The following is a 27,666-nucleotide window of genomic DNA, read 5'->3' on the forward strand; positions in this document are numbered from 1 at the left end:
TAATAGAGTGTGAAGAGTTATAGGAGTATTGAGGAAGGTTAAATTATTATTATTATTATTATTATTATTATTATTATTATTATTATTATTATTATTATTATTATTATTATATAGTAGAATAAGGATGAAGTGTGTGGATTTCCTGTTTGAACGCACTTTTCAAGTAAGAATAGGGGAAGAAATGTTTACATTTTATAATATTCTGAATGGGACCCCACAAGGAAGTGTAATCAGTCCACTTTTGTTTAATGTAATGATTAATTATATATTAGAAAAACTTAATCCTAACATTGGAAGGGCATTGTATGCAGATGATGGAGCATTATGGAAAAGAGGTAGGAATCTAAGGAGTATATTAAAAGGAATACAGGAAGCAATATATGAAGTTGAAAGATGGTCAGTACTGGGGATTAAAGTTTTCAGTATCAAAAACTCAATATATGATTTTTACAAAGAAGAAGAAGATGGAACAGATTACACTGAAATTATATGATCAACCATTAGAAAGAGTTTCAGAATTCAAATATCTTGGACTAATCTTTGATGGAAAATTAACATGGAAGAGACATATTAAGAAAATTTAAAATAAATGTAAAGGTATAATAAATTGTATGGTAGCAATATCCAAGTATGCAAGCAAGCAATATATCATTTTTGCATGTATATCAAGCATTAATTTGCTCTAGTATAGATTATGGATGTAAAGTGTATGGGGCTGGATCTAAATTAGAGATTAAGAAATTGGAAAATATTCAATCTAAAGCACTTAGAATCTGTTGTGGGGCAATAAGATCAACCCCTTTAGATGCCATCAGGGTTGAAATGGGGGAGATGCAATTAGATTTGAGAAGAGAGAAAATGTCTTTGATGTATTAGGTTAATCTACAGGGAAGTGAAATAAATCACCATACACGAATAGTTTTAAAATGGTAAATGGACTGCATTTATATAGTGCTTTCAACAGACCCCATGGCCATCCAAACCACTTTACAACTTGCCTCACATTCACCCATACACCAACTGCGGTGTCAGCCATTAAAGGCACCATCCAGCGCGTCGGAAGCAGCTGGGATTAGGTGTCTTGCTCAAGGACACTTCAACACTTGGTCAGGAGGAGCCAGGGATTGAACCACCAACCTTCCGGTTTGTAGACAACCTACATGAACTACTGAGCCACTGCCACCCATAAAAGATTGCTGGGAATGAAAAAAGAATGGAGGAAATAGTTTTGGATGGAAATATGAGCAATGGGTCAAGGAGTGTGACCTGAAGGATGAAATGATCTGTCCTAATATACCACTACATGGTGTATCAGTATGGAATATTACTGAACCTGTTGTTGAAATGAGATTATAAAATGCGTGGGAAACAGATGAAGGGTATAGTAATAGTTTTAAAATCAGTGGCTTTATGAGAGAAACATTTTATTCTTTTATACAGATTTATACAGATCTAAAGACCAGAGTCAAAAAGTGGGTATAGGAGTGTATATCCCCAGATTTAAATCACAAATAATCTTAAAATTAAGTGATAAATTATCTGTATATTCCACAGAATTAAGTGCTAGAATAGTAGGATTGCAGTGGGTTGAACAGGTTAAGCCAAATAGGGTTGTAATTTGCTCAGACTCTTCATCAGCTCTCAAAAATATAATGACAACAAGAACTGATAGAGAAGACCTGTTGGTGGAAATGTATACATTATTATACAGACTGAAAGCAGAGGGTATAGTAGTATATTTATGTTGGGTACCAGCACACATGGGGATAGAAGGGAACGAAAAGGCTGATCAGTTAACAAAAGAAGCATTAAAGAAAAACTTGGTGGATATCAAGGTACCCCTGGGAAGAAGTGAGGTAAAATCAGTGATAAATAAGGAAATAATAAAACTGTGGCAACAAAGATGGGAAAATAGTAGTACAGGCAGATGGTATTATAATATTGAAAAATCAGTAAGGAAAAATAAACAGTTTTATGGAAGACATAGAAAGGAATATCAATATTAAGGTCTGGACATACAGGATTAAATTCAAAACTTGCAATAATGGGGAAGCATGAAACTGGTATGTGTGATGCATGTGATGTATTAGAAACAATAGCGCATGTGTTTTTTTAAGTGTAATAAGTATCATTCATTACATTATTAGGAGCTGAACACGCAGCGCCATTTAAAGCATTGGATCTGATCCTTTGGGGGGTGGGTGGGGCAATTAAATAAAAATTATACAGATACCCATGCAAGTAAATAAGTTATACAGTAGGTGGCGGTAAAACTACAAATGAGTGAATGGCCATATAACAACAAGAAAAAAAAATAATAAGAAGACTGTTGTGCCTATGCACAAGATAGAAATAAGTAAAAGAACATCTGACTATTTAAGTATATATGCAGTAGAAATGTGTGCCATCATGCTAGCACTACAGTGAATTGTAGAAAACGGTAACCAAGATTTTATAGTAGCCTATGTAGTGATTCTGTATCAGCACTTATGAGCACTGAAGCAGGCGCAGCTAAAAATCATGAAACAAAAGGAAGACACTGTTACTCAGTACAAAACAGATTGGGTGGTATTAAAGGTAAGGGAAGAAACAGAAAAGAGCATTCCAATTGGTTTAAGAATGGGACACAGTAACTTAAATAGCACCCTTCCATACTATATGTTAAAAATATTTTAGTTTGTGCAGAGAAGGAACAAGGTACCAAATATTTTTTTGACTATCTAAAAGAAACTTTCTGAATAGAGTGAAGACTGAATATGAGAATATAGTATGAGATAAAAATGAACAGAAGATGGCAGTAATGCAACAAACTGGATGCCAGCTGCCGTAAAACACCGAAGAAGAAGACGAAGAAGAAGAAGAAGAAGAAGAAAGCCTCGAGATGGAGGCAGGGGGTTAATTTAACTCGAAAAATAGCGAATTAACGCGGACTTTGGAGACAATTGACATTTCATTTCCATAAAGACATTACAGTAGTTTCCACAAGGAAGAGTCGTGTGTTAAATTTAGATTAATTGACTAAGTCAGCACTGGATATTTTGGGTGAGTTCCTCAAGTATTGACCGGGCGCCATTAAAACTCTGTGCGGGAGACAGGAAAGAAATAACCACAAACACAGCTATCTGTTTTAGCGGACAGGTTCTGCTATCAAATAAACACACTTGTTTGTAAGGAGATTCTAGTCACATTCTGGTAGACAGTGAAAATGTGGTCTGTTTGTTAGCGCCTGTGGTAGCATCAGGTATTGTGTTAGCTTGCTAAAGGCTAACAAACCTCGAACTGAAGAGAGACATTTGTCGACCTCGAACAAGAAATTACAGGTATAAATTAGTAGCTAATTGTTTTACCGTCTGCATTCTAGATAAATTTATTTTAAAATTCGATTTATGTGTTTTAGTTTAGCTCTGCGTTATCGCAACAGTGCGGTATGTAACGCCACAAAAAGAGAATAACGTACATTAAACAATTCCTATAACTTAAATGTTTTTCTGGCATTCACAAACCCCTCAATGTTCCCCAATAACATTAACTGAAGTTTTCTTCATATTTTTATAATAATATTTTATATTAAGTCGAAGTGTATAGGAAGTCCAATGTGTTTTACTTAATCAGATCTTAAATTCAGTCATATTGCAGAAATACAGCTGCATTTGAGTTTACTCTAAAAAAATATTTTAAAGGAAAGTAAACTATAGATACTGCATCCATGAACGGGTAGCGAAATACACGTCTAGTCATACTGGTAATAAAATGTGTTCTTACTTTTTTCATCATGTTAAAGAACATTATTATTATTTTCTATCATTAATCTGTGTGTTAGTGGAGGGGCTAATTATCTGTGTTCAGAAGAACTGGGTACTGTTTGAATTTGCGCTTTGATTTAGGGCTGGACATTATGGTCAGAATCAGTGGTGCACGAAGTGTACACAAATGATCCGTATAAAAAAATAAAAATAGGGCGCCACATAGGGCTAAATGCATAGCTTTTTAGTAAAACTGAAAATGTTACTGCAGTGGTGATGCGTTACCTGTGAGCTGACCTGGTCATTCATTTGGTCATGGCCACGACATCATAACTAGAAGTATGTGATATAATATGTCATGGTCACGAGATATTAATTTGTGGGAATGCCATATTAACTCGTGGGAATGTGGTATTATGTCGTGACCACAGGATAATTTTGTCGGGATAACGACATCTTTATATTGTGGCCTCCAGATGCCATATTGAGGGAGCAACATCCATTTCTCGTGGCCACAACTTCTTACGTTGAAGCAACAGCATATTTTTCTCGTGGGCCATGAGTTTAATGCATAAATAAACCTGTGTGACCATAGGAACTCAGGATTATCAGAGATATATTCATTAATAATTTCTTAATTATTCAGCATTCAATTGAAGTTTATCAATTGAATGCTGAATTCTTTATCAATAAATAATACATAAAGGGCATAATATAAATGAGGCCTACAAGAAAACATTTTTATATCCATCCTACAGTCTTGTAAGTCCATTAAATGATCGTCTTTTTTCTGTAATATTTGTACATATATTATTAGCCTATTATTATTGATTATATTTTTATATCCGTTTATATACATTGTTTTCCCTTAATTTCGATATGTTTACTTAACGTTTTGAATACTTTTGTAAATATTAGCCAACTGTAAATGCTCCACATGCCAATAAAGCTTTGAGTATGCTGACTAGAATTTGTGCAGGAATGAAGTTTAAATTTAACTTATATTTAACTTTAATTTCAGCTTACTAGACCGTAATTATAAATACTATAGTGTTTTGTTGAAGAATTAATCGTTTGCGGTTTCATTTGTAAATAAAAACACAACACGTTAATTTATCATCCCACATGGGCATAAATACGATCATAAAGTCAAAACTCTATTGGCATAATTGTCAGATGCTTATTTGCAAAATTTGTATTAGGCTAGCAAATACTAGCATAACCATGCAAAATGTTAACTAGGTAAAGGCGATACACAAATTGAAAGGGGAAATAAGAATATATAGCAATAAATATAAAAATATAGCTTTAATAAGTTAATGTAGTAATAAAAATCTACAAATATTAAATGTTTAATGTTAATAAAAATGTTTTATCTGTCTCTGATAATCCTGGGTTGCTATGATCACACAGGTTTGTTTATGAATTAAACTTGTGGCCACGAGAAAAATATGTCGTTCCCTCAACATAACATCTCGAGGCCACAACATAAGGATGTCGTTACCTCAACAAAATGATCTTGTGGCCACAACTTAATATCACATTCCCACGAGTTAATATGACGTTCCCACAAATTAACAACAAAACTAAGTGAACCAACCTGTCGATAGTCAAGACGATATTAAGCTCATTCTCCCATTATTTCTATTTTTATTAGGTGGCCTATTAAAATTCAGCTGTCAAGCAGCCCAGCTATTTCACATCAGCAGCGCATTTCATACACACACGCAAGAGAGGATTAGAACCTGTAGTCGGTGAAGAAGTTGTAACGCTTTGATTCGGATAACTCATTTAACCCATGGAATGAAAGAGATAGAAAACGAGGAGTTGGTGTCCCACACATTTAATGGCTGGTACACAGCAACGCCTTCTCCTCTTACATGAGCGATTCACTCTTTCTTGGCGTTACAAATAAAGTAAAGACAAAATAATAACAATGCGGCAAAGCAAATTTATCATCCATAGTGATTCTCACGTAGTCCTTATACGTCATCTCCACATAGTGTGCGTTATAAGTTAAGTGATCAGTCTCTTAAAGGGCACACCGCACTGTAATGTGATGCATGCAAATACATAGTTTTGGCCGTTACAAAGTCTTCATCCACAAACACTTTCAATGAAAGCTACTATCAATTTTGCGGAACAATTAAACTGATAACTTCCATGCGCAGATGCGGAAAATTTTTCACAGGATGTGCAATATGACAGCTGCGTCCATCTAATCTATATGAACTAGCTGTTTTAAATAGTTATTTTTATATTTAATGTTAGTTTATCAGTATGTTTGAAAGTTTTTTTTTTTTTAGATTATTGGTGATTCCATAGGCACACTCTTGCTCTTTTGTTAGTTTTGACTGCATTTATTGTCCTCATTTGTAAGTCGCTTTTGATAAAAGAATTGCTGAATTTAAATGTAATTTTGGTTCTTATGATATAATTCCGATGTCGATCTGAACACTATCTGAAATTGAAATCTTTTGTAACATTATAAATGCCTTTATAATTTTTTATAAAATTTTAAGCATCCTTGCTAAATAAAAGTATTAATTTCTAGAATTTCTTTCCCCTCAAAAAATAAAAAAATATACTGACTCCAAGCTTTTGAATTGAATATTGTATGTTACAAAAGCTTTTTATTTCAGATAAGTGCTGATCTTTCTATTCATCAAAGTATCCTGAAAACATTTTACTCAACGCTATGATCACAGGAATAAAATACATATTCAAATAGAAAGCTATTTTAAATAGTAAAAAAAATTAAAAATTGTACAGTTTTTTGCTGTACTGTGGATCAATTGGTGAGCAGAAGTGAATTCTTAAAAAAGAAAAAACTTTGGACTGGTTGTGTAGGCTGATTATTCTTATTGATTGGAACACATGTTCTTCAGTCAGAAAAGAGTATGAACATTTCATGAGTCACTGCATAAAACAACTGCAAAAAAAAAAAGAAAAAAAGATTGACCTGGAAATGTTTTTAGATACGGGCTTATTGAAAATGCAAATTCATTCTCTGCCAGCAGTAGGCTCTTTTAGTGTGATAAAACTAGTGAGTGGGCTCCCCAGTAATGCATGTAATCAAATCAGCATTGCTTATGAACAATACTTTATAAGATAAAAATAAAAATTTAACCGAAACTTTTCTGTCAGTCAGACAGTCAGTTCCCTTCACAAATATATCGACTTATGGAAAACACTGGTAATGTGTATCAAGATTTCAGAAATGTGTTTAAAATTCATATCACTGTTATTGAAAAAAAAAAAAAAACTATATTGCGATACATATTGATTTTGAATTATTGTCCAGACCTACTTTGTTTGTTTTCTCCCTCCTCAGATACACACAAAATAAATATATACAATTTTCTTGAATAAATATATATATTTTTTTTTTTCCTGAAGCATTTTCCTAGTCATTAGCAGCGTCAATCACTCTTATAACACACTGTTTTTTTTTTAACAGTTTAAATTTCAATAATAATTGCTTGCCAGCGTTAGTATACTAATTGTTAAACACAATGTAATTATTGCATACTAATTACAACTAAAACACATCTACTTCAAATCACAAGGAAATATACCTGGTTCTATTGCAATAACTGAATATAACTAGTGATTTTGAATTTAGTTTTTTTTTTTGTCTTTTGTATTTACACTAAAATGTTCCAATAAATGCTGTTGATCCTGTTAGGTCCCGTTATACATTGATCTAATTCCACTTTTATGTGTGCACTGTTGTGTGTATTCTTTTGTTTATTTATTTTTATTTATTTATTTATTTTATTTTTTTGGAAAGGCAGTGAAATTGGCACTACACTATCCAGGCCTTTTTGATAATATTGCTTTTAACTGGAGGATGTCTTTAGTGGTTGCATGTGTTTTAATATTTGAAAGAATCTCTGATCTCAAATCTCTGATTTGAAACTCATACTGTGACCAACTAAGATGTTTGTGCTGATTTTTTCTATTTAAAGTTATACAGTGTTATATACAGTATTGTTCAAAATAATAGCAGTACAATGTGACTAACCAGAATAATCAAGGTTTTTAGTATATTTTTTATTGCTACGTGGCAAACAAGTTACCAGTAGGTTCAGTAGATTGTCAGAAAACAAACAAGACCCAGCATTCATGATATGCACGCTCTTAAGGCTGTGCAATTGGGCAATTAGTTGAAAGGGGTGTGTTCAAAAAAATAGCAGTGTCTACCTTTGACTGTACAAACTCAAAACTATTTTGTACAAACATTTTTTTTTTTTCTGGGATTTAGCAATCCTGTGAATCACTAAACTAATATTTAGTTGTATGACCACAGTTTTTTAAAACTGCTTGACATCTGTGTGCCATGGAGTCAACCAACTTGTGGCACCTCTCAGCTGTTATTCCACTCCATGATTCTTTAACAACATTCCACAATTCATTCACATTTCTTGGTTTTGCTTCAGAAACAGCATTTTTGATATCACCCCACAAGTTCTCAATTGGATTAAGGTCTGGAGATTGGGCTGGCCACTCCATAACATTAATTTTGTTGGTTTGGAACCAAGACTTTGCCCGTTTACTAGTGTGTTTTGGGTCATTGTCTTGTTGAAACAACCATTTCAAGGGCATGTCCTCTTCAGCATAGGGCAACATGACCTCTTCAAGTATTTTAACATATGCAAACTGATCCATGATCCCTGGTATGCGATAAATAGGCCCAACACCATAGTAGGAGAAACATGCCCATATCATGATGCTTGCACCTCCATGCTTCACTGTCTTCACTGTGTACTGTGGCTTGAATTCAGAGTTTGGGGGTCGTCTCACAAACTGCCTGTGGCCCTTGGACCCAAAAAGAACAATTTTACTCTCATCGGTCCACAAAATGTTCCTCCATTTCTCTTTAGGCCAGTTGATGTGTTCTTTGGCAAATTGTAACCTCTTCTGCACATGCCTTTTTTTTAACAGAGGGACTTTGCGGGGGATTCTTGAAAATAGATTAGCTTCACACAGACGTCTTCTAACTGTCACAGTACTTACAGGTAACTCCAGACTGTCTTTGATCATCCTGGAGGTGATCATTGGCTGAGCCTTTGCCATTCTGGTTATTCTTCTATCCATTTTGATGGTTGTCTTCCGTTTTCTTCCACGTCTCTCTGGTTTTGCTCTCCATTTTAAGGCATTGGAGATCATTTTAGCTGAACAGCCTATCATTTTTTGCACCTCTTTATAGGTTTTCCCCTCTCTAATCAACTTTTTAATCAAAGTACACTGTTCTTCTGAACAATGTCTTGAACGACCCATTTTCCTCAGCTTTCAAATGCATGTTCAACAAGTGTTGGCTTCATTCTTAAATAGGGGCCACCTGATTCACACCTGTTTCTTCACAAAATTGATGACTTCAGTGATTGAATGCCACACTGCTATTTTTTTGAACACACCCCTTTCAACTAATTCAACTAATTGCCCAATTGCACAGCCTTAAGAGTGTGCATATCATGAATGCTGGGTCTCATTTGTTTTCTGAGAATCTACTGAACCTACTGGTAACTTGTTTGCCACGTAGCAATAAAAAAATATACGAAAAACCTTGATTATTCTGGTTAGTCACATTGTACTGCTATTATTTTGAACAATACTGTATATTTTTATTTGCTCTCAGTGCAGTAAAAACCAAAACTGTTTTAGATGAAACCACATTTTATTAAAGATTTATTTCAATTTGAAGGATTACTGTGAAAAGTATGATGCATTTTAAAGGTATTTTACACTGTGGTTCCAGATGCTTTACAACAATTAACGTTGATGTAATATCTCAGACATGTAAAACTAGCCTCTCCATACATCTGTAAAAAGCTTTTAAATTCAGTTTTGGTTTGCATTGATATCATTTGCAAAATGCCACAGCTTTTGTGGTCTGTCATTCATCTTCATTAATTTACTCTGTTTATTGCTCCACACATCTCGAAGATCTTTGGATTAACTTAGTAATGTAGTCAGTTTCTTGCACGATAGAATTAGAGGTATTCCTTCTTTATCAAATGATAGTCTACCTTATTTTTATTTCTTTTTTTTATTTTGCTGCAAGGTAGCTTTGGATTCTGGGAGCAAACTTATTAAACATAAAAGTTAGTTTTTACACAAAACAAAATTTAACATAGCTACAGAAAATACATTAAACCATCGGTTTGGTTTTATGCATTAAGTGTAGTCAGCAATGGATACTTAAGGTGTTAAATGTGCCTATATTTCGGTTACTTAATATTACTTCCAAGTGGTTTGAAATATCGGCACATTTAACCCTTAAATATCCATTGCTGACTACACTTAATGCATAAAAACAAACCGTTGTATTAATGTATTTTATGTCGGTGTATATGTAAAATTTTGTTAAAGTTAGCCAGTGTAATAAACTCTAAACTCATAGAAAATGTATTTCTCTTCACATCCTCAGGTGTCACAAAACTGTCACTATGGCAACAGATATTGGCTCACCTCCCCGGTTCTTCCATATGCCTCGGTTCCAACACCAGGCACCTCGTCAGGTGTTCTACAAGAGGCCGGACTTTGCCCAGCAGCAGGCTATGCAGCAGCTCACTTTCGATGGCAAACGCATGAGGAAAGCTGTGAACCGCAAGACCATTGATTATAATCCATCTGTCATCAGATATCTTGAGGTATAAACCTGACAACAAGTAACAGTGTGGCAGTTTAACATCCGGCAAATGTAACATCTGGCAAAATGCTCCATTTCAGAATCGATTGTGGCAACGAGATCATCGTGATTTCCGTGCTATTCAACCTGATGCAGGATGCTACAATGATGTATGTTTAACTACTTTGGTTAGTTCTTAGATATTTTTTTTCTTCAAGTTCATATATTTCTCATACTTTTTTGCAGCTTGTTCCTCCAGTTGGTATGCTTAATAACCCTATGAATGCTGTTACAACAAAGTTTGTCAGAACCTCCACCAACAAAGTCAAATGCCCTGTGTTTGTTGTGCGGGTAAGTTCCAAGCTTAAAATTGAGTTTGATGCTTTGTGTTGAAATGCGTCATTTTGCTATATAACCCATGTACAGCCTACTCCTTTGGTTAGTCTTAACCATTCCTTATCCTTTTCTTTCCTTCTTTTAGTGGACTCCTGAAGGCAGACGACTTGTAACAGGTGCCTCCAGTGGGGAGTTTACTTTATGGAATGGGCTCACATTTAACTTCGAAACAATTCTGCAGGTAACCAGAGACCATATCTTAGATACTTCACAATCTCAAAATTTAGCTAAAAGGTCATTATTTATTCATCCATATTTATTTTTCTCTCATAGGCGCATGATAGCCCTGTCAGGGCAATGACTTGGTCTCACAATGACATGTGGATGTTGACTGCTGACCATGGAGGTTACGTGAAGTACTGGCAGTCCAACATGAATAATGTCAAGATGTTCCAGGCTCACAAGGAGGCGATTAGAGAGGCCAGGTCTATACACAATCTACCATTTTCTGTAGTTAACCCAAGCCTGTTACTGCCCCTGCAGGGGAATTACTCCGCCTGTAGGGGGCTATCCTCAGTGCTGTTAGTTCTGATATACTTTTCCCTCTGCTGCTCAATGTTTATGTCCTTTATTATTACGTTTTTGTGTTGTTGCAACACTGCATTTATGTCACCTGTGGCTTTTGAGTTATGTATTCTCATCTTTTATAAAGATAACTACTATGTACAGAAAAGGTGTATTTTTCGCACTTTTAAATAAAGTATTCACAATTATTTATATTCTAAGGTGATGACATACAGTCTAGAATTAAATAAAAAAACAAACAAAAAAACAACCGTTAGTGTTTGTTGGAAGGGTTTTTAGAGCCTCCATAGTGGAGGAGTTGGACACGTGTCTGCACAGGTCTATTTGCAGGAAATATACACAACTCTTTAAGTTTCAGTTCACAATGGTTTACCAGTAAGAGGAGCTGTGCTTTGTCATGCTTTCAGTCAGTCCCTAATAAAAAGTCTGCCTCTAAATAAAGATTTCTAATAATAAATAACTCACTTTGAGCGAAACAACTCTATGGGTATAAATACACATGGCAACATTTCATCAACATTGAAATCCAGGTTTATAATTCATTGCCACTCCCTTTTATTTTGTTAGCTCAGACACAATACAGAGTATGTAACATCCTTTCTAATGCAATTTATTTTACTATATCTAGAAAAAGAAGCCACAAAATTTATGCCAGTGTTATCAGATCATACAAATGGCTCATGGGTTGAAGTAAAAAAGACTGAAGAGAGGCTTTCACTCACTTCAGTGGTTTATTATTTTATTATTATTATTATTATTGTAGTTCTGAAAAAAAATCAGTGCATATTAAGAGCATCTGAGAACTGTGGGTAATGTATGTTGTTAGGTGGGGTGATCCTTCTGCCATTTTTGTGTGTAGACCGTAAAATAATAGTGTGTGTTTGGAGGTCAAAAGAGTGAGTTGGTGAACTGAGGCTGGCTCAGTTTTGGCAAATTCTTGAACCAGCTTATGTGCCCTCTGGAGGAAAGTGCAGACTGTCTAGGGATGATTTTATTTGAAACATACATGATTACATGTACTAATTGAAGTAAAGCAATTACCTTTGATGTGCTCATTCCATTTTCTGATATTGTAAAGCAAGGCTCAGAACACACAGAAATTTGCAGTCAGTGTTAAATGTCTTTAAGTGCATCTTGTTGTATTAAAGATGCATATAAGTAAGTTATGATAAGACTGTTCTGTAGTCTGAGTTGTCTGCTAAAGAGATGGATGATTCCTTGTCAGATTCACTCAAAGGGCCCCCAGGGCAGGGTATAAGGTGCCCACCCCACAGAGAACTGCTATGCTATCCTTCATTTTTGATTCTCTCCCTGCTGTGTCTTCAGTTTCTCTCCTACGGATAATAAATTTGCCACTTGCTCTGATGATGGAACTGTACGCATCTGGGACTTTCTGCGCTGTCATGAGGAAAGAATTCTTAGAGGTATGTTATGTACGATGTGGAGATATACACAAAAACTTCGCTTTAAACAAAATGACACTGTCATCTGGGTTCACAAAAAGAGTCTTCACATTACCTTTCACACACATCTGCAAATTTTTCCATGGGCTATCAGTTTTTTGTTCCTTGTTTCTTTGTTTTTTCCTTTTTTTTATTTTTATTTTTTTATTTATATGTTTTGCAATAATATTCATTAGACCTGTTTGAGTTTGTAGCTAATATTGGACAGATAAAGCACTGAACCTGGTAAATCTGTGTTTAAATTTATGTGTGTAAGTTTAAAAAGACAGTTGTTCCCTTTGCATAATTTACAATTATTATAATGCAATGAAGATGAGGTATTGGTCCCTTTCAATACCAACAACATGTATAACCTTGAAGACATGTATTCCCTGACCTGTACCATTTAGAAATAAATCAATCAACCTTAAATGCACAGACATAACATAATACATTTATTTCAAATAAAATGGAGTACTATGTAAAAAAAAAAAAATACAATACATTAAAACCTTTGAGAATTAGTGAAGAGACTATGGCTATGGTGGGACTATAGGGTTTTTCATTTTTTTATATTCAGTTCAATAACAGTACCAGTCAAATGTTTGTCACATTTCATGTTTGTTTCTTTTATATGCAGTAGAGTAAGGCAAATAATTTATGTGTGTGGCAGGGTATTGAAGCTTTCTGATAAAGTTATTAAAGAAAACCTTTATCTGTTACCTCAAAACCTTTATCTGTTAAGACGGGGAAAAACACCCTGAATTCCAAACGCTTACTACAAATAAATAAATAAAATTTCAATCTCAATTAAAGGTAAAGTTCACCCAAAACATTTTTTTTTTTTTTAATCAATTACTCACTCTCGTGTGATTTCCAAACCTGTACGAGTTGCTTTCTTATGTTAAACATAAGAGATTTTGAAGATTGTCATTGAATTCTATAGTAGGAAAAAAAATACTATGGAAGTAAATGGCAATCTTCAAAATATTTTATTTTATGTCCAACATAAGAAAGCAACTCATACAAGTTTGGAACGACATGAGGGTGAGTAAATGATGACAGAATTTTCATTTTTGGGTGAACTATCCTTTAAAGGAAGGCACAATATTGTTGTTTTGAAAGTTAAACATGCTCAAACTTAGAACTATAATCAAATGAACAATTTTATGTGAAGATGGTGAAAAGCATAGGTGTTAAACATTGTAAGAACTTTAAAATTAAATGGAATATGTATTTTTGACGTCAGTTTCCAAATACCAAATGTTTTTGAGCCATGGCGCTCTCCCATTTGCAGTGATCTGTACTTGTATCAATGATAGAAATAGGACTTTTAGTCATGGTTTTTATAGTTATTTAAAAAAAAATGATCATACTGATTTGCATCAGAAGAGAACACTTTAAAAACAGATTTTCGCTTTTTAACTAACATTAACTGTAGACTCATGTTTGTGCAAACACGTTCATTTATCTCATCAAATAAAAATACAACTATTAAGGATTCAGAATAACATTTTAATGCTGGCTTAATTGTTTTTGTGACAATCAATTACACAATGTGCCCTTTAAAATAATGCTGCCTTTATATGTTGGTGTCCATTTTCTCAATATGCTTTGTTGAAATGTACGGTTTTTCAGTGGTATGTGAATCGATTAGAAATGGAGTTTAATCCAATATAACTTGTTTTGTTCTGCTGTGGTTTTCCTTTTCATAGAATTGTAATAAAAAAAGAGATAGCATGCGTATGATCTATATTAAGTAGTGCTAATTAAATGATTAAACATTTAAAAAGGTGTCACTCTTAACAGGATGTTGTTCTGAAATAATAAAAAAATATGTATGCAAATACACAACAGGTTTCACTTTTGTCACACACTCATTCAAACTTGCATGTGTTTCCAGGTCATGGAGCAGATGTGAAGTGTGTCGATTGGCATCCCACAAAGGGCTTGGTGGTGTCTGGCAGCAAAGACAGCCAGCAACCTATCAAATTTTGGGACCCAAAGACTGGACAAAGTCTGGCAACACTGTAAGCAAGCAGACCCCTGTAAGACAGAAAAATATTGTAATCTTTGTTACCTATGCCCAAATGGTTTGACAGGTGTTAACAGACGTAGTAAGCCATTTAACAACAAAACAATTAGCTGCGTTGCAAATCTTGGTTTGAGTTTGAGTATTTAAGAAAGACTACTTATTTTACGGTTGTGTTTTGTCCTCAGACATGCACATAAAAATACAGTCATGGAGGTGAAGTGGAACCTCAATGGAAACTGGCTATTGACGGCGTCAAGTGACCATTTATGCAAACTGTTTGACATTCGCAACCTCAAAGAGGAGCTGCAGGTTTTTAGAGGACATAAGAAAGAAGCCACAGGTATAATCCTAATGAGACTGTGTATTAATCTTGTGCAGCTGAAGCAATAATTTGTATACATACAGGTGCTGGTCATATAATTAGAATTTCATCAGAAAGTTTATTTATTTCACTTATTCCATTCCAAAAGTCAAACTGATACATTCAAAATGTTTATTTCTTTTAATTTTGATGATTATAACTGACAACTAAGGAAAATCCCAAATTCAGTATCTCAGAAAATTAGAATATTACTTAAGACCAATACAAAGACAGAATACTTGGCCGACAGAAAAGTATGAACATGGAAAGTATGAGCATGTACAGCACTCAATACTTAGTTGGGGCTCCTTTTGCCTGAATTACTGCAGCAAAACAAGCATGGCATGGAGTCGATCAGTCTGTGGCACTGCTCAGGTTTTATGAGAGCCCAGGTTGCTCTGATAGTGGCTTTCAGCTCTTCTGCATTGTTGGGTCTGGTATATCGCATCTTCCTCTTCACAATACTCCATAGATTTTCTATGGGGTTAAGGTCAGGGAGGTTTGCTGGCCAATTAAGAACAGCGATACCATGGTCCTTAATCCAGGTACTGGTAGCTTTGGCACTGTGTGTAGGTGCCAATTCCTGTTGGAAAATGAAATCTGCATCTCCATAAAGTTGGTCAGCAGCAGGAAGCATGAAGTGCTCTAAAACGTCCTGGTATACGGCTGTGTTGACTTTGTACCTCAGAAAACACCGTGAACCAACACCAGCAGATGACATGGCACCCCAAACCATCACTGGCAGTGGAAACTTTACACTGGACCTCAAGCAACGTGGATTGTGTGCCTCTCCTCTCTTCCTCCAGACTCTGGGACCCTGATTTCCAAAGGAAATGCAAAATTTACTTTCATCAGAGAACATAACTTTGGACCACTCAGCAGCAGTCCAGTCCTTTTTGAAGCAAGATGCTTCTGACGCTGTCTGTTGTTCAAGAGTGGCTAGACACAAGGAATGCAACAGTTGAAACCCATGTCTTGCATACGTCTTGAAGCACTGACTCCAGCTGCAGTCCACTCTTTGTGAATCTCCCCCACATTTTTCATTTTTGAATGGGTTTTGTTTCACAATCCTCTCCAGGGTGCGGTTATCCCTATTGCTTGTACAATTTTTTTCTACCACATCTTTTCCTTTTCTTCGCCTCTCTATTAATGTGCTTGGAGACAGAGCAATGCAATGAACTTTTGTGTCTTTCCCTCCTTGTGCAAGATGTCAATGGTCGTCTTTGGACAACTGTCAAGTCAGCAGCCTTCCCCATGATTGTGTAGCCTACAGAACTAGACTGAGAAACCATTTAAAGGCCTTTGCAGGTGTTTTGAGTTAATTAGCTGATTAGAGTGTAGCACCAGGTGTCTTCAATATTGAACCTTTTCACAATATTCTAATTTTTTAAGATGCTGAATTTGGGATTTTCCTTAGTTGTTATAATCATCAAAATTAAAGAAATCAACATTTGAAATATATCAGTCTGTGTTTAATGAATGAATATAATATACAAGTTTCACATTTTGAATGGAATTAGTTAAATTAATTTTTTGATGATATTCTAATTATATGACCAGCACCTGTATACGTTGTATACATATGTTTTCTCTTTTTGGTTGCAGCTGTAGCTTGGCACCCAGTTCATGAGGGCTTGTTTGCCAGTGGAGGCTCTGATGGATCATTGCTATTTTGGCATGCAGGGTAAGCACCGTTCAGATTTGTACTTTATATCCATATATGGTAACATTACTCAAAATGTAATACTATGCAGAGTAGTTTAAAAAAAATTATATTTGACTGCTGAAGTTGTTGGAATGTTTTGCTAGTGTGGAAAAAGAGGTGGGAGGAATGGAGATGGCTCATGAAGGAATGATCTGGAGTTTAGCCTGGCATCCACTGGGCCACATCTTGTGTTCTGGGTCTAATGATCATACCAGGTAAGTGTGTGTGTCATAAAACATGGATGTAGCGACCAAATGTGTCTAATAAGGTTGTTACATTTACCAAAATTTGAGTTATAAGAATAATATGCTATTGAACACACTCATTTATTTATAGTTAAGTTTTAATTCACAAATAAATGTTCCATGCAGTTAAGTAAATGGTCAAAACTAAATATGTTTAACTATAAACCTAAAATGCTCTAGTTTGCATAGACTGTAGCTCATTGCTGTGATCACTTCCTCAGCAAATTTTGGACAAGAAATCGGCCAGGGGACAAGATGCGGGACAGATACAATCTGAACTTGTTGCCTGGAATGTCAGAGGATGGAGTGGAGTATGGTTAGTATTGACCTCTTACAATTTAAAAGCCCTATAGAGGATATACATATGAATTCATAAATCTTCTTTTTTTTTTTTTTGGCGGGGGGTGGTATTCTAGATGACATAGAGACCAGTAGTGTTGCAGCCATTCCTGGCATGGGGATCCCAGAACAGCTGAAGGCTGCCATGGAACAAGAACAAACAGGTTAAGACACGAATACATCAGTTAATATTTATTGATGTTAAATTTGTTGGTTGTTTATAGTTGGTAGTTATGTGCTCAGGCAAAGAGATGGCGGCAGAACCAGAGATGAGCATTCCAGGGCTAGACTGGGGAATGGAAGAGGTCATGCTGAAGGACCAAAAAAAGCCCCCGACTAAAAAGGTTCCTTATGCAAAGCCAATTCCAGCTCAGTTTCAGCAGGTCAGTATGATAATTTTATACATAGGTTTTGGTAGCACTGCCAGAGTAGATGTGTTCCTCAATTTTTTATTTTCTCAAATAGGCCTGGGCAGAGAATAAGGTTCCAGCGATGCCTCCCGGAGAGGTTCTAAAAGAAAGGAAGGATGAGAAGACAGTAGATGGCAAAAAGAAGACGCAAGCAGAGATTGAGCAGGAAATGGCTGCCCTGCAGTATACAAACCCAGTGTTGCTTGAGGTCTGCAAATATGATTGCATATACAGCTTTAGCATTGTGCTGCAAAAATGTGAATAAACATTGTATTATGTGTGTACACTGCTTAATTAATAAAGAAGTTATGTTTTTTGTCCATAGCAACTGAAGATTGAGCGAATGGCACAGTTGCAAGAGCAGGGAATGCCTCCCCCTGCTGGACAGTCAGGGCCAATGCCACCCTTTCCGGGGCAGGGTGGTCCGATACCCCCACCGACACAAGGCTTTCCTCAGTCCATGCCTCCACAACAGATGCACCACAACGTGCCTCCAATGGGACCAGGTGGAATACCTGGTCCTTTCATGCCACCAGGCCAGATGGGTCCACCAGGACCTCCCATGCATCAGGGTCCCCCTCCTCAGGGCATGATGGGTCCAGACATGCACAGACCTCCACGTCACTCAGGCGCTCACAGGAATATGGGACCCCAGGGTCCTCATGGTATGCAACCTGGCCCCAGAGGCATGCAAGGACCTCCCCTAACAGGAATGCCCCCAGGTTCTGGTGGACCTCCAGTTGGTATGATGGGACCACCACCACGAGGACAGGGGCCACCACAGGGAGGTATGATGCATCAAGACATGAGGGGACCTGTGCCTCATGGAAACATGATGGGCCCTAAGGGACCCATGCAAGGAAGTATGATGGGGCCTCCACCCAGGACTCATGGTACCATGCAGGGAAATATGCATGGAATGGGGCCTCCTCCAGGGGGTATGCATGGACCACCAAACAACATGCAAGGGCCACCAGGAAACATGCAGGGCCCTCCACCATATATGCAAGGCAAACCACCACACATGGGTGATGGAAACCGTGGACAGTTCAACCAGGTGAAGAAACAGTTGGAGTAAACATATCCACAAAGTTTTAGGATAAAAAGATGTAACTGAATAAAAGTCAGGGTAGATTCTGTTGCTGAAATGTTATGCATATCTTCCAGGGACATAATCCTGGGCCTCAATCAATGATGCATGGAATAGGACAGCAGGGTCCTAACGGGAAAGGTAATACAACTCTTGTGGGGGGTAAAGTTATTCATATGCGAGGTAATTTAATCAAGACTAGTATGTGAAAGTTAACTGTGACTTGTTTGCATTTTGCCTTTCTGTTTGTGTTAGGAGATGGTCCTCGAGGACCACCTAACCACCACATGGGACCCCCAACAGAGCGACAAGATCCTGGTCAGGGCTCAGATGGGGGCCAGTACTGGGGTGATGATGGGGGTTATCAAGAAGGCTGGAGAAGAGGTCCTGGGCAGGAATACTCTGTAGGCCACAGAGGAATCTCTGGTGGACCATGGGAGGCCCAAGAAAGGTTTTCCTCGAATGATGGAGAGTACATGGGACACAACAGGTATGTTTCATTCAGCACTATGTTAAACTAGAAAGCTGATTATGTTAAATGGCAGGAGGCTGGGGGATTAGAATGTGATGTTTGTGTGTGGTGACACATTTTGACAGATATGATGGCTATGAGGACTCTGATGAGGAGTTTAACCAGAGGCAAAGACGGCCACCGCATGGAGATGACTCGTAAGTGTTACAAGTGTTACTTACGAAGAAAGAAATGTAACTATTATTCAAAAAGATTCTTAAAACTGAAACTCTGGAAGTTAAAGCCTGGGGTACTGTAGGAAAAAAAAATATTTATTTGATACACTGCTGATTTTGTAAGTTTGTCCACTTACAAATAAAAGGGTCTGTAATTTTTATGGTAGGTTTATTTTAACAGATAGAGACAGAATATCAACCAACAAATCCAGAAATAAAAACACATTATATAAATGTTAGAAATGTATTTGCATTTCAGTGAGTGAATTAAGTATTTGATCCCCTACCAACCAACAGGAATTCTGGCTCCCACAGATTGGTTATGTGCCCATGTGGAACACAAATTAGTTCTGCCTATTTAACAAGTTACTCCTAATGTCAGCTCGTTAGGTGTATAAAACACCTGTCCACACAATCTCTATCTTCCATTCCAACCTCTCCCACCGCCATGGGCTAGACCAAATAGCTGTCAAAGAATGTCAGAGACAAGATTGTACATCTGCACAAGGCTTGAATGGGCTACAAGACCACCAGCAAAAAGCTTGGTGAGAAGGAGACAACTGTTGGAGCGATTATTCAGAAATGGAAGAAATGCAAAACTAATATCAGTTGGCCTTGGTCTTGAGCTCCATGCAAGATCTTGCCTCATGGGGTAAGGAAGATCATGGGAAAAGTGAGGGATCAGCCCTGAACTACACAGGAGGATCTTGTTAATGATCTTAAGGCAGCTGGGAACAGGGCTGGGTGATATGGGCAAAAATTAATATCTCAGTATTTTTTGGCTGATTTTGGCTGATTTGCTAGTTGGCTGAAAGGTGGTGACGATTATAGGGGCCCACGGCTGAGGGAACGCCCCCAGCGATCTCAACTTTTCACGTGTTTTTAAACCTTGCCAATTTAAACATTCAAAAGAGTTTAAAGCATTCAAACACAAGACATGGGAAAGCTCAAATGAGGAGGCTACTCGTGTGCTGTGTTTGGTGCGCATGCAGAGAGCCGTGTCTCACAGATAGCAACACCGAACTGAGCTCTCCTTCAGGAAGTTTGCGTCCTCCTGCACCTGAACAAACGAATACAAATCTCAGTTTAAACAAACAGAAAGAGATGCGAAAGAGCCCAATTCAGCACCCGTAGTGTTCTGGTGTTTAGGGCGCACTGAGACATATTATACACAAAATTTCTTTATACTGTAGACTGCCAGTGAAATTGATAAACAGTTTAAATTTGGGACCAAAATGTATTCAGACACTTTGAACTGACCATGTTTTGCTTACATGTTTTTTTACTTTAATTGCTGCAACCTTTTTACAACACAGACTGAACAAAATTAAGCCTTGCTTGGTAATTGTTCAACAAAGTGTTGAGTAAATATTGTTATACTAACAGCTGTCTGAAGTTTTGGTTGATTGCAATCCATTACATATCTTTCTATCAAAGTTAGCTGACATTATCAAGATGAATTTGTTCTTACACAGTTTAACTCGCCATAAGATTTCTTGTTCTATTTTATTACCCATTTCTAAACTATAGCAAATAAACTGTGATTATGTAAGAAATGTTGTCTGAATAAAATTTGGTTTGACTGTATATTTTATTTTACATTGAAGACTATGCAGTGCTATTTTACATTTGATTATTCAGTTTTTGTACCTGAACATATACAAACTTGAAAAACTTAAACATGGTATAAGTTGCACAAATAAATAAATAGAACGAACATTCAAATATAATTATTTTAAACAGGCCCCACTGGTACAAACTGCACTGGGGCCTCACTAACCTCAGTTACAGCCCTGGTCATAATACTCACATAAAAATGATGTGAGTAATGGTGTGTTTTGCAACAGCACCCAAGGAAGCGGTTCTCTGACTGCGCAGCACAGCCACACGTACCACAGTTATATTTGGTATAATTTTATTTTAAATGCCATAATGTCAGTTGAAAACATTGCAATTGTTTTTTAATTTACAACAACGAGCACCACAAAACCATTTAAAGAGGCACATTTAGCGGTCTCCGTTCCAGAATAGAAAACGGTCAACAAAGTAAAATTATCTCAAAACGTACGGCGTGCTCTCTTCATTTTATCAGATGCTCATTATCACATCTTTTAATTTTATAATACTGCTAATAACATTTAATTCAGGCTAAAACCCCTTTAATTCAAGTGAGTAAGCATTTTTTTTTTTTTTGTGACTTTTTTATATCCTATCATACTGTCATCCTGACTGTGTGCTGCAGCAGTAGACACATTTTGCAGCATTAAGATTAACGATTAATCGATTAATTGATAGTTAATTTAAACAACAATTAATCATGGAAATTGACATCCCTACTTTTGACAAACTTGTACAGAAGCAGATACGTTATGACCTCCTGAGTCATTATGAGTCTTTATGAGTCCTTTCTCTTGCTTTTATTAGCATATTCCATCTTCCAAACTGGTTCTTAAAAGAAAAAAGTCAGTGTTGCCACCTAGTTGACCCACTAGTTGGGATTTTTCACCAAAAGCTAATTTATTTGATTCCAAGAATAGGATTAATCTTGCAAACTTTTACAGGCTAAATTTTTGATCTCTCACCAGCATTGTCAACTGATTGATAAATACATGGTCTTTATTGTATGGCTGTGAATGTGCAGATACCGGAGGGGTGGCCCGAGTGGCCGTGGTGAAATGGGCGGCTACCAAGATGAGTATGGTGGAGATGAGAGCTTTGATTCTCAAGAAGACATGGGCCAAGGTTGGGGTGGAAGAGGTAGACCACGTGGTGGACCGCCAAGAGGAGGTAAAACCTTTTCCATTCACCTGTCCTTCAGCCCACCTTGCGTCTATTAAAATTGAGGTGTCAGGTTTGAACATGACATCTTTCTAAGATGGTGTAGAAAGAAAGGGGCTTCTCCCAACTTCCGATGATTATCCCTGTGACTATGGAGGAGGAAGAAAGCAGCAGGGCTGGGAGGGAGGGCGAGGTTCAGGTAGAAGCGCATGAAGGGGATACCGATTTGATGTTCTTGTTGTTGCAGTGCATTTAGATGTGCTTGAGCAAATTCCTATTCTTTCACTGAGGCCATAATGCTGAGTGCACATTACATGATTTTGCACCATATTTTCCAGTCACAGACAGTTTTTAAGGTCTGCAACAACAAAACAATAAGATCAAAGCCAAATTGGATGTCAGGCTGGTTAGGAATAAGCATTCCAACATGTTCTATGACTTGCCTCAGAAACAAAAGCAATGTAGAGAGAGCAGTAGCAAGAAATGAACAATGAGAAGGTGACAGGAAACCATGGGATCTTTGTTTAAAACATGAAGAATTAATTAAAGAATTAATTTTACAAGAAAACTGTCCAATTCAATTTCCAGTTAACAGGCCAAACTGGCTTTTGGCTATTAAAAACAATATCCGTAACCATCTGAAATTAAAGGTGGTAACTGTGCAGTAATCAAATTCAATACAAACATAGATGGTACTGACATTTAGTATAAGCATTTCGCTTTTTTTTCCAAATTGGATTGGTTGTTGGTTAAAGTAGCGCTCAAAGTAGTTATTCATATTTGAACAAGAACACATCCAAAAAAGCTTCCTACCAGTGGTAATCCTTCACAAAACTTAACATCTAGCACAGTTTTATCATAGGTAGAATGCAAAATGTGTCAATATATGCATTTCACTCAAATGTAATATAAGTAACTGATAAAAGGTAGCCTAATTACATGAAAAACGAAACGCAGACTTCCCTGCATCCAACACAAGCTGCAGGAATCAGATTTAAGAGGAGGGATGACTGACAAGATCATGCTGGAGGATTTGCTGCTCAACAGATCCAGAGCTCATTGACAAATATCTGATCTTCCTTTATACAGAGTGCTCGTAATCCTGAAATCGAAAGTGAAAATAAACAGCGAGAGATTCAAAAGAGATTTAATTGGCTGAAATTTAAATACTGTGCATATTGGTAGCGGCTCCCTGATGCATGAAAATTATATTGCATATATGTTTGCTGGTGCCAGCCGGACTGGACACAAAAATCACGGCAGTGGGCAGCAATGGTCAGAAATTCATCTGAAGCGGGATTAAGAAAACCGATTTTGAAATACTGTACTTCCACACAGATGTCATGTTCACAAATTATCTAGTCTGTGTACACAGGCGCACTTCCGGAAAAACCGGCCGAAAAAAAATAAATAAAACTATATATTCGGATTTATGGCCAGTCAACTGGTGCATCACTATATGTAATGTAGATGATGACAGGATATAGTTTGTGGGCGTCCTTTAAAGGGATACTCCACACCGAGATTAAAATGTTGTCATTAATCACTAACACCCATGTCGTTCCTAACCTGCAAAACACTTTGTTCCTCTTTGGAACACAATTTAAGATATTTTGGATGAAAATGGGTGGCTTGTAACTGTCCCATGGATTTCCGAGCAAAATACAGTGTAAAGGTCCAGAAAAGTATGAAAAGCATTGTCAGAATTAGTGGTTGACAGATATTGTTTTATTTTTTTTTATTTTTATTTTTTTTGACAGCCGATGCTGATACCAAGTGGCCAATAGCCGATATAAAACCAATAAATTTATTTATTTATATTTAGTATTTTCTCAGATAAATATTTAATAAAATTTATATAATTAAAAAGGAAGTAAACACTGTAACCAACATGTCACTCAGTATTCTGGGAAGTTTGTGTGCATTGGGAATCATATTTTTCAAATGGAGCCAGAGTAACACTCATTTTACATACAGCACACAGAGAAAATGACATGAATGTGACCATGGGCAAATGCATATAACGCATAATTTGAAATCACAAGTTTAAAGTTTAAAACACACAAATGCACATTTCACAAGATCTCACAGCTGGATTGCAAGGTTTGTTAAATTAAATGTTCACTAGCTATTCAAAGATTTGTTTACATGATGTAAATGTGTATTAGCTTAATGCTAACGGCAAACGAGAAAGTATTATAATATTTGCCTTTCTATTACTAATAAAATAAAAGCAATCATTATAATATTTTTTATATATATATTAATTCGTGGCCTATTGGTTAGAGAGTTTGACTCCTAACCCTAAGGTTGTGGGTTTGAGTCTCAGGCTGGCAATACCACAACTTAGAGGCCCTTGAGCAAGGCATGGAACCCCAAACTGCTCCCCGGGCGCCGCAGCATGAATGGCAGCACACGGCTCCGGGTGTGTGTTCACAAGTGTGTGTGTGTTCACTGCTGTGTGTGTGCACTTTGGATGGGTTAAATGCAGAGCACGAATTCTGAGTATGGGTCACCATACTTGGCTGTGTGTCACGTCACACTTCAGAACTGTTAACGACAACAGTGAACAAGAGGGAGAATGTGAGCTGTGTGTGCTCAGGTGCAGCCTTTCTCAGTGCCTTCAAAATAAAAGTCCCGCCTCGAACACATCGGCAAGCAGAAAAATGTCAAATATCGGCCGATATATCGGCCTTGGCCACAAATACCAAAATAGTGGCTAACTGTGCCAAAACGATTAAATACATACAAAATTATGGCAAAATGCCGGTGTTGGCAAGTATCTTGTTAAACACAATTAGTTTTGAAAAATTAAATAGTTGAGAAAGAGAACGTGTTGTGTGACCATGGATAAACTCTTAAAATGACCTCAGTTTAGTACTCACATGCTGTGACAGGTGCTTTCTGTCCATGTGTGCTCTCAGAAAACCGTATATCAGAAGTTTAAACTGATATGGTTTCAAACCTTTGATTTCAGTGCGATAAACATGATAATCAGAACCAAAACAGATGGTTTTAGCAGGTACAAACTGTAATGGCACAACTCTATTCTGGAAAATATTAAGTCATTAAGCCTGGGGAGCATGTGCAAGTGCTGGCCCAGATGCTGTCATGTTTGTTTTGTCTTATAGTTGGTTAAAATGTAATTTCTGATGTTATTTTACTCTTAAATTTTTAGAGATATGATTGTTACATTTATTGTGGTTTGGATTTAGAGTCTAAAATGCATTGTTGATTGAGTTATTGCACTGGAAGCCAAAGTGGAGTGGGGAAGTTTTAGAAACAACGGACTAATGAGTAAGATGACTTACAGCTGCAAGGATATATAAAAAAAAAATCATCATGCTGGTGTGTGTGTGTGTGTTCAGGTCATGAGAGTTATCAGGATGGTCAGCGGCCAGATCATAATATTCATGACAGTCCTTCTCCAGCCAGTAGAGAGCGTTCCTCCTCTCTACAGGGCATGGATATGGCCTCTCTGCCACCACGCAAACGGCCATGGCATGACGGACCGGGCACTGGTGACATGGACTCCTCTGGTGCAGGGCCTGATGACCGAGGAGCAGGTGAGGGATGGATAAGTGGGAGTGGTTTGTTTTAATGTAAAACACATAAGTCATTCTGTATACTAATATTATCTAACTCCCCATAGGTCGACCGTCACCAAGAGACGAAGGTGGGTTTGGACCTCCATCAAGGGGAGGAAGAGGAAGTTGGGGCCGTGGTGGACTGCCAAACCCAGGTGGCCCTGGTCCCAATTTGGGCCCAAATATCAGGCGAGGGGCTCCACGTGGTGTTATGAGGGGAGGTCGGGGACGGTAGGAATGGTCACACCTGCTTTCCCGGGCACAATGGGGTTAAACCGACTACAGTGAAGACGGGGTAAACAAAGAACCACACATGGCTAAAATACCAGCTTCCTTGAGGGTCTGAACAATTATGCAGGCTTGGACCGATGTCTGGAAGCACTTCACTATTATCAGCATGGAACCCTAATTGGTGGCTAAGGTTTTAGCTTTTTCCCTACAACGTATTGGACAGATGGTGGTGGGTACCAGTTATCCAGGGTCAGATGTTGTGGCTCATGATGCCCCTTGCTATCTGCTTGGTGTACACATGGTACATGGCGTTTATTCTAACCTTCCCTGCACTGAGCAGCTGATCTCTTGAACCGTGGCAGCTGAATTTATACCAGAACCTGAGTCCCTTCTTTATTTTCCTTTTTTTTTTTTTTTTTGGCTTCTGATGTATGGAAACAATGTTTTGTGTACCAGTGAATTCCTCTGTCAGATTCTGTCATCCAGCAAATGCATGTCAATCTAGGTGATGTTGAACTGGAATCATCTTGTGGACTGTCTATTACTAGAGAAAAGTGGACTCTTGAATGTTCCACTCCCCCCGGGGCTGTTTATTTAATTTCATTTTTATATAAAATAATGGATATAATCTTTCTGTAAACTTGCCAGGCTACTTTGAGTGACAAAGTTGCAGACTTTGTTTCTGTGTGTACAGTTTGTCAAAAAATGTGTCATAGTTTTGTATGAAACGATAATAGACTGTGCAAAATTTATGTAAAAACTCTCTGCTCTTGTCATTTCTTTTTCACCCACTCCTTAGTTGTGTTTCTGATACTGACACTCTTGAAGGCAGCAGTCCTGATTCTGGAGATCTGTCTTTCTTTTATGCATTCCTGTAGAAGTGTGGTCACACAAGCCCAAGATTCTCTATTGGTCATTGTGGTCTCATTGTGAATTCACAGACAGTTCACAACATTTTTTTTCAATACATTGGAACTGAATACTATACATTTAACTTGCTTTTCCAGTCTCCCACAATTGCATGTATATGACTGGTGCGTCAGTGGAGTGAAAAGTCAACCGTGATGGCCCTTTAGTTCCAACCCTGCTTTATATATATGTATATATATATTCAAGAATGTTGTTTACAGTTTGATTTAAACTTGACAGCAAGTTAGATCATCGGTAGAACATAGAAGCCATGATTTGAACACTCTTGACCAGATTTTACATAAAACGACAATTTATCTGTGAAGGCAGATCTCTTCTGTGATTTTTCTCCTAACTAAACATGGCAAATGACACTCATTTTTGGTTTCTGTTTATGCATTATGGCATGGGGTAGCTCTTCCCACACCAAAAATGCATTTTCACAATACAATTATAAGCATTCTATCTGGCAAAGATAGGAAGATAGTTTTATTTGCAGTGTGTCATGCAAAAAAGTTCTGTCAATAGTGAATAAAGCACAGCTCACAC

The 27,666-nt window shown here is 37.1% G+C and overlaps 1 protein-coding gene across 2 annotated transcripts; it reads left to right on the plus strand.

Annotated features, from left to right (window-relative positions):
* Window positions 1-2,842: 2,842 nt before the first annotated feature.
* LOC113115002 (pre-mRNA 3' end processing protein WDR33-like) lies at window positions 2,843-27,442 on the plus strand. Of its 2 annotated transcripts, none has more exons than XM_026282187.1 (22): window positions 2,843-3,042; window positions 10,177-10,399; window positions 10,479-10,547; window positions 10,624-10,728; window positions 10,859-10,954; window positions 11,047-11,198; window positions 12,625-12,722; window positions 14,644-14,770; window positions 14,961-15,115; window positions 16,742-16,820; window positions 16,946-17,056; window positions 17,308-17,402; window positions 17,503-17,589; window positions 17,669-17,808; window positions 17,891-18,043; window positions 18,161-18,892; window positions 19,003-19,066; window positions 19,181-19,415; window positions 19,523-19,594; window positions 22,254-22,399; window positions 25,759-25,956; window positions 26,043-27,442. In XM_026282187.1, exons 2-22 carry the CDS (start codon window positions 10,196-10,198, stop codon window positions 26,210-26,212), a joined length of 3,288 nt encoding a protein of 1,095 aa, XP_026137972.1. In that variant the 5' UTR covers window positions 2,843-3,042; window positions 10,177-10,195; the 3' UTR covers window positions 26,213-27,442. The 2 variants fall into 2 exon arrangements, with proteins under 2 accessions (XP_026137972.1, XP_026137981.1); XM_026282196.1 differs by having other exon boundaries at window positions 19,184-19,415; window positions 26,043-26,238.
* The last annotated feature ends 224 nt before the right edge of the window (window positions 27,443-27,666 follow it).

The sequence above is a fragment of the Carassius auratus genome, chromosome 2 (genome assembly GCF_003368295.1).
Source record: "Carassius auratus strain Wakin chromosome 2, ASM336829v1, whole genome shotgun sequence".
Classification (NCBI taxonomy): Eukaryota; Metazoa; Chordata; class Actinopteri; order Cypriniformes; family Cyprinidae; genus Carassius; species Carassius auratus.

Coding starts and splice junctions, on each gene's coding strand:
- LOC113115002 (XM_026282187.1), top strand. CDS start 10,196: ATGGCAACAGATATTGGCTCACCTCCCCGGTTCTTCCATATGCCTCGG. Junction 12,723..14,643: donor TGAGGAAAGAATTCTTAGAG/GTATGTTATGTA, acceptor ATGTGTTTCCAG/GTCATGGAGCAGATGTGAAG. Junction 15,116..16,741: donor ACATAAGAAAGAAGCCACAG/GTATAATCCTAA, acceptor TTTTGGTTGCAG/CTGTAGCTTGGCACCCAGTT.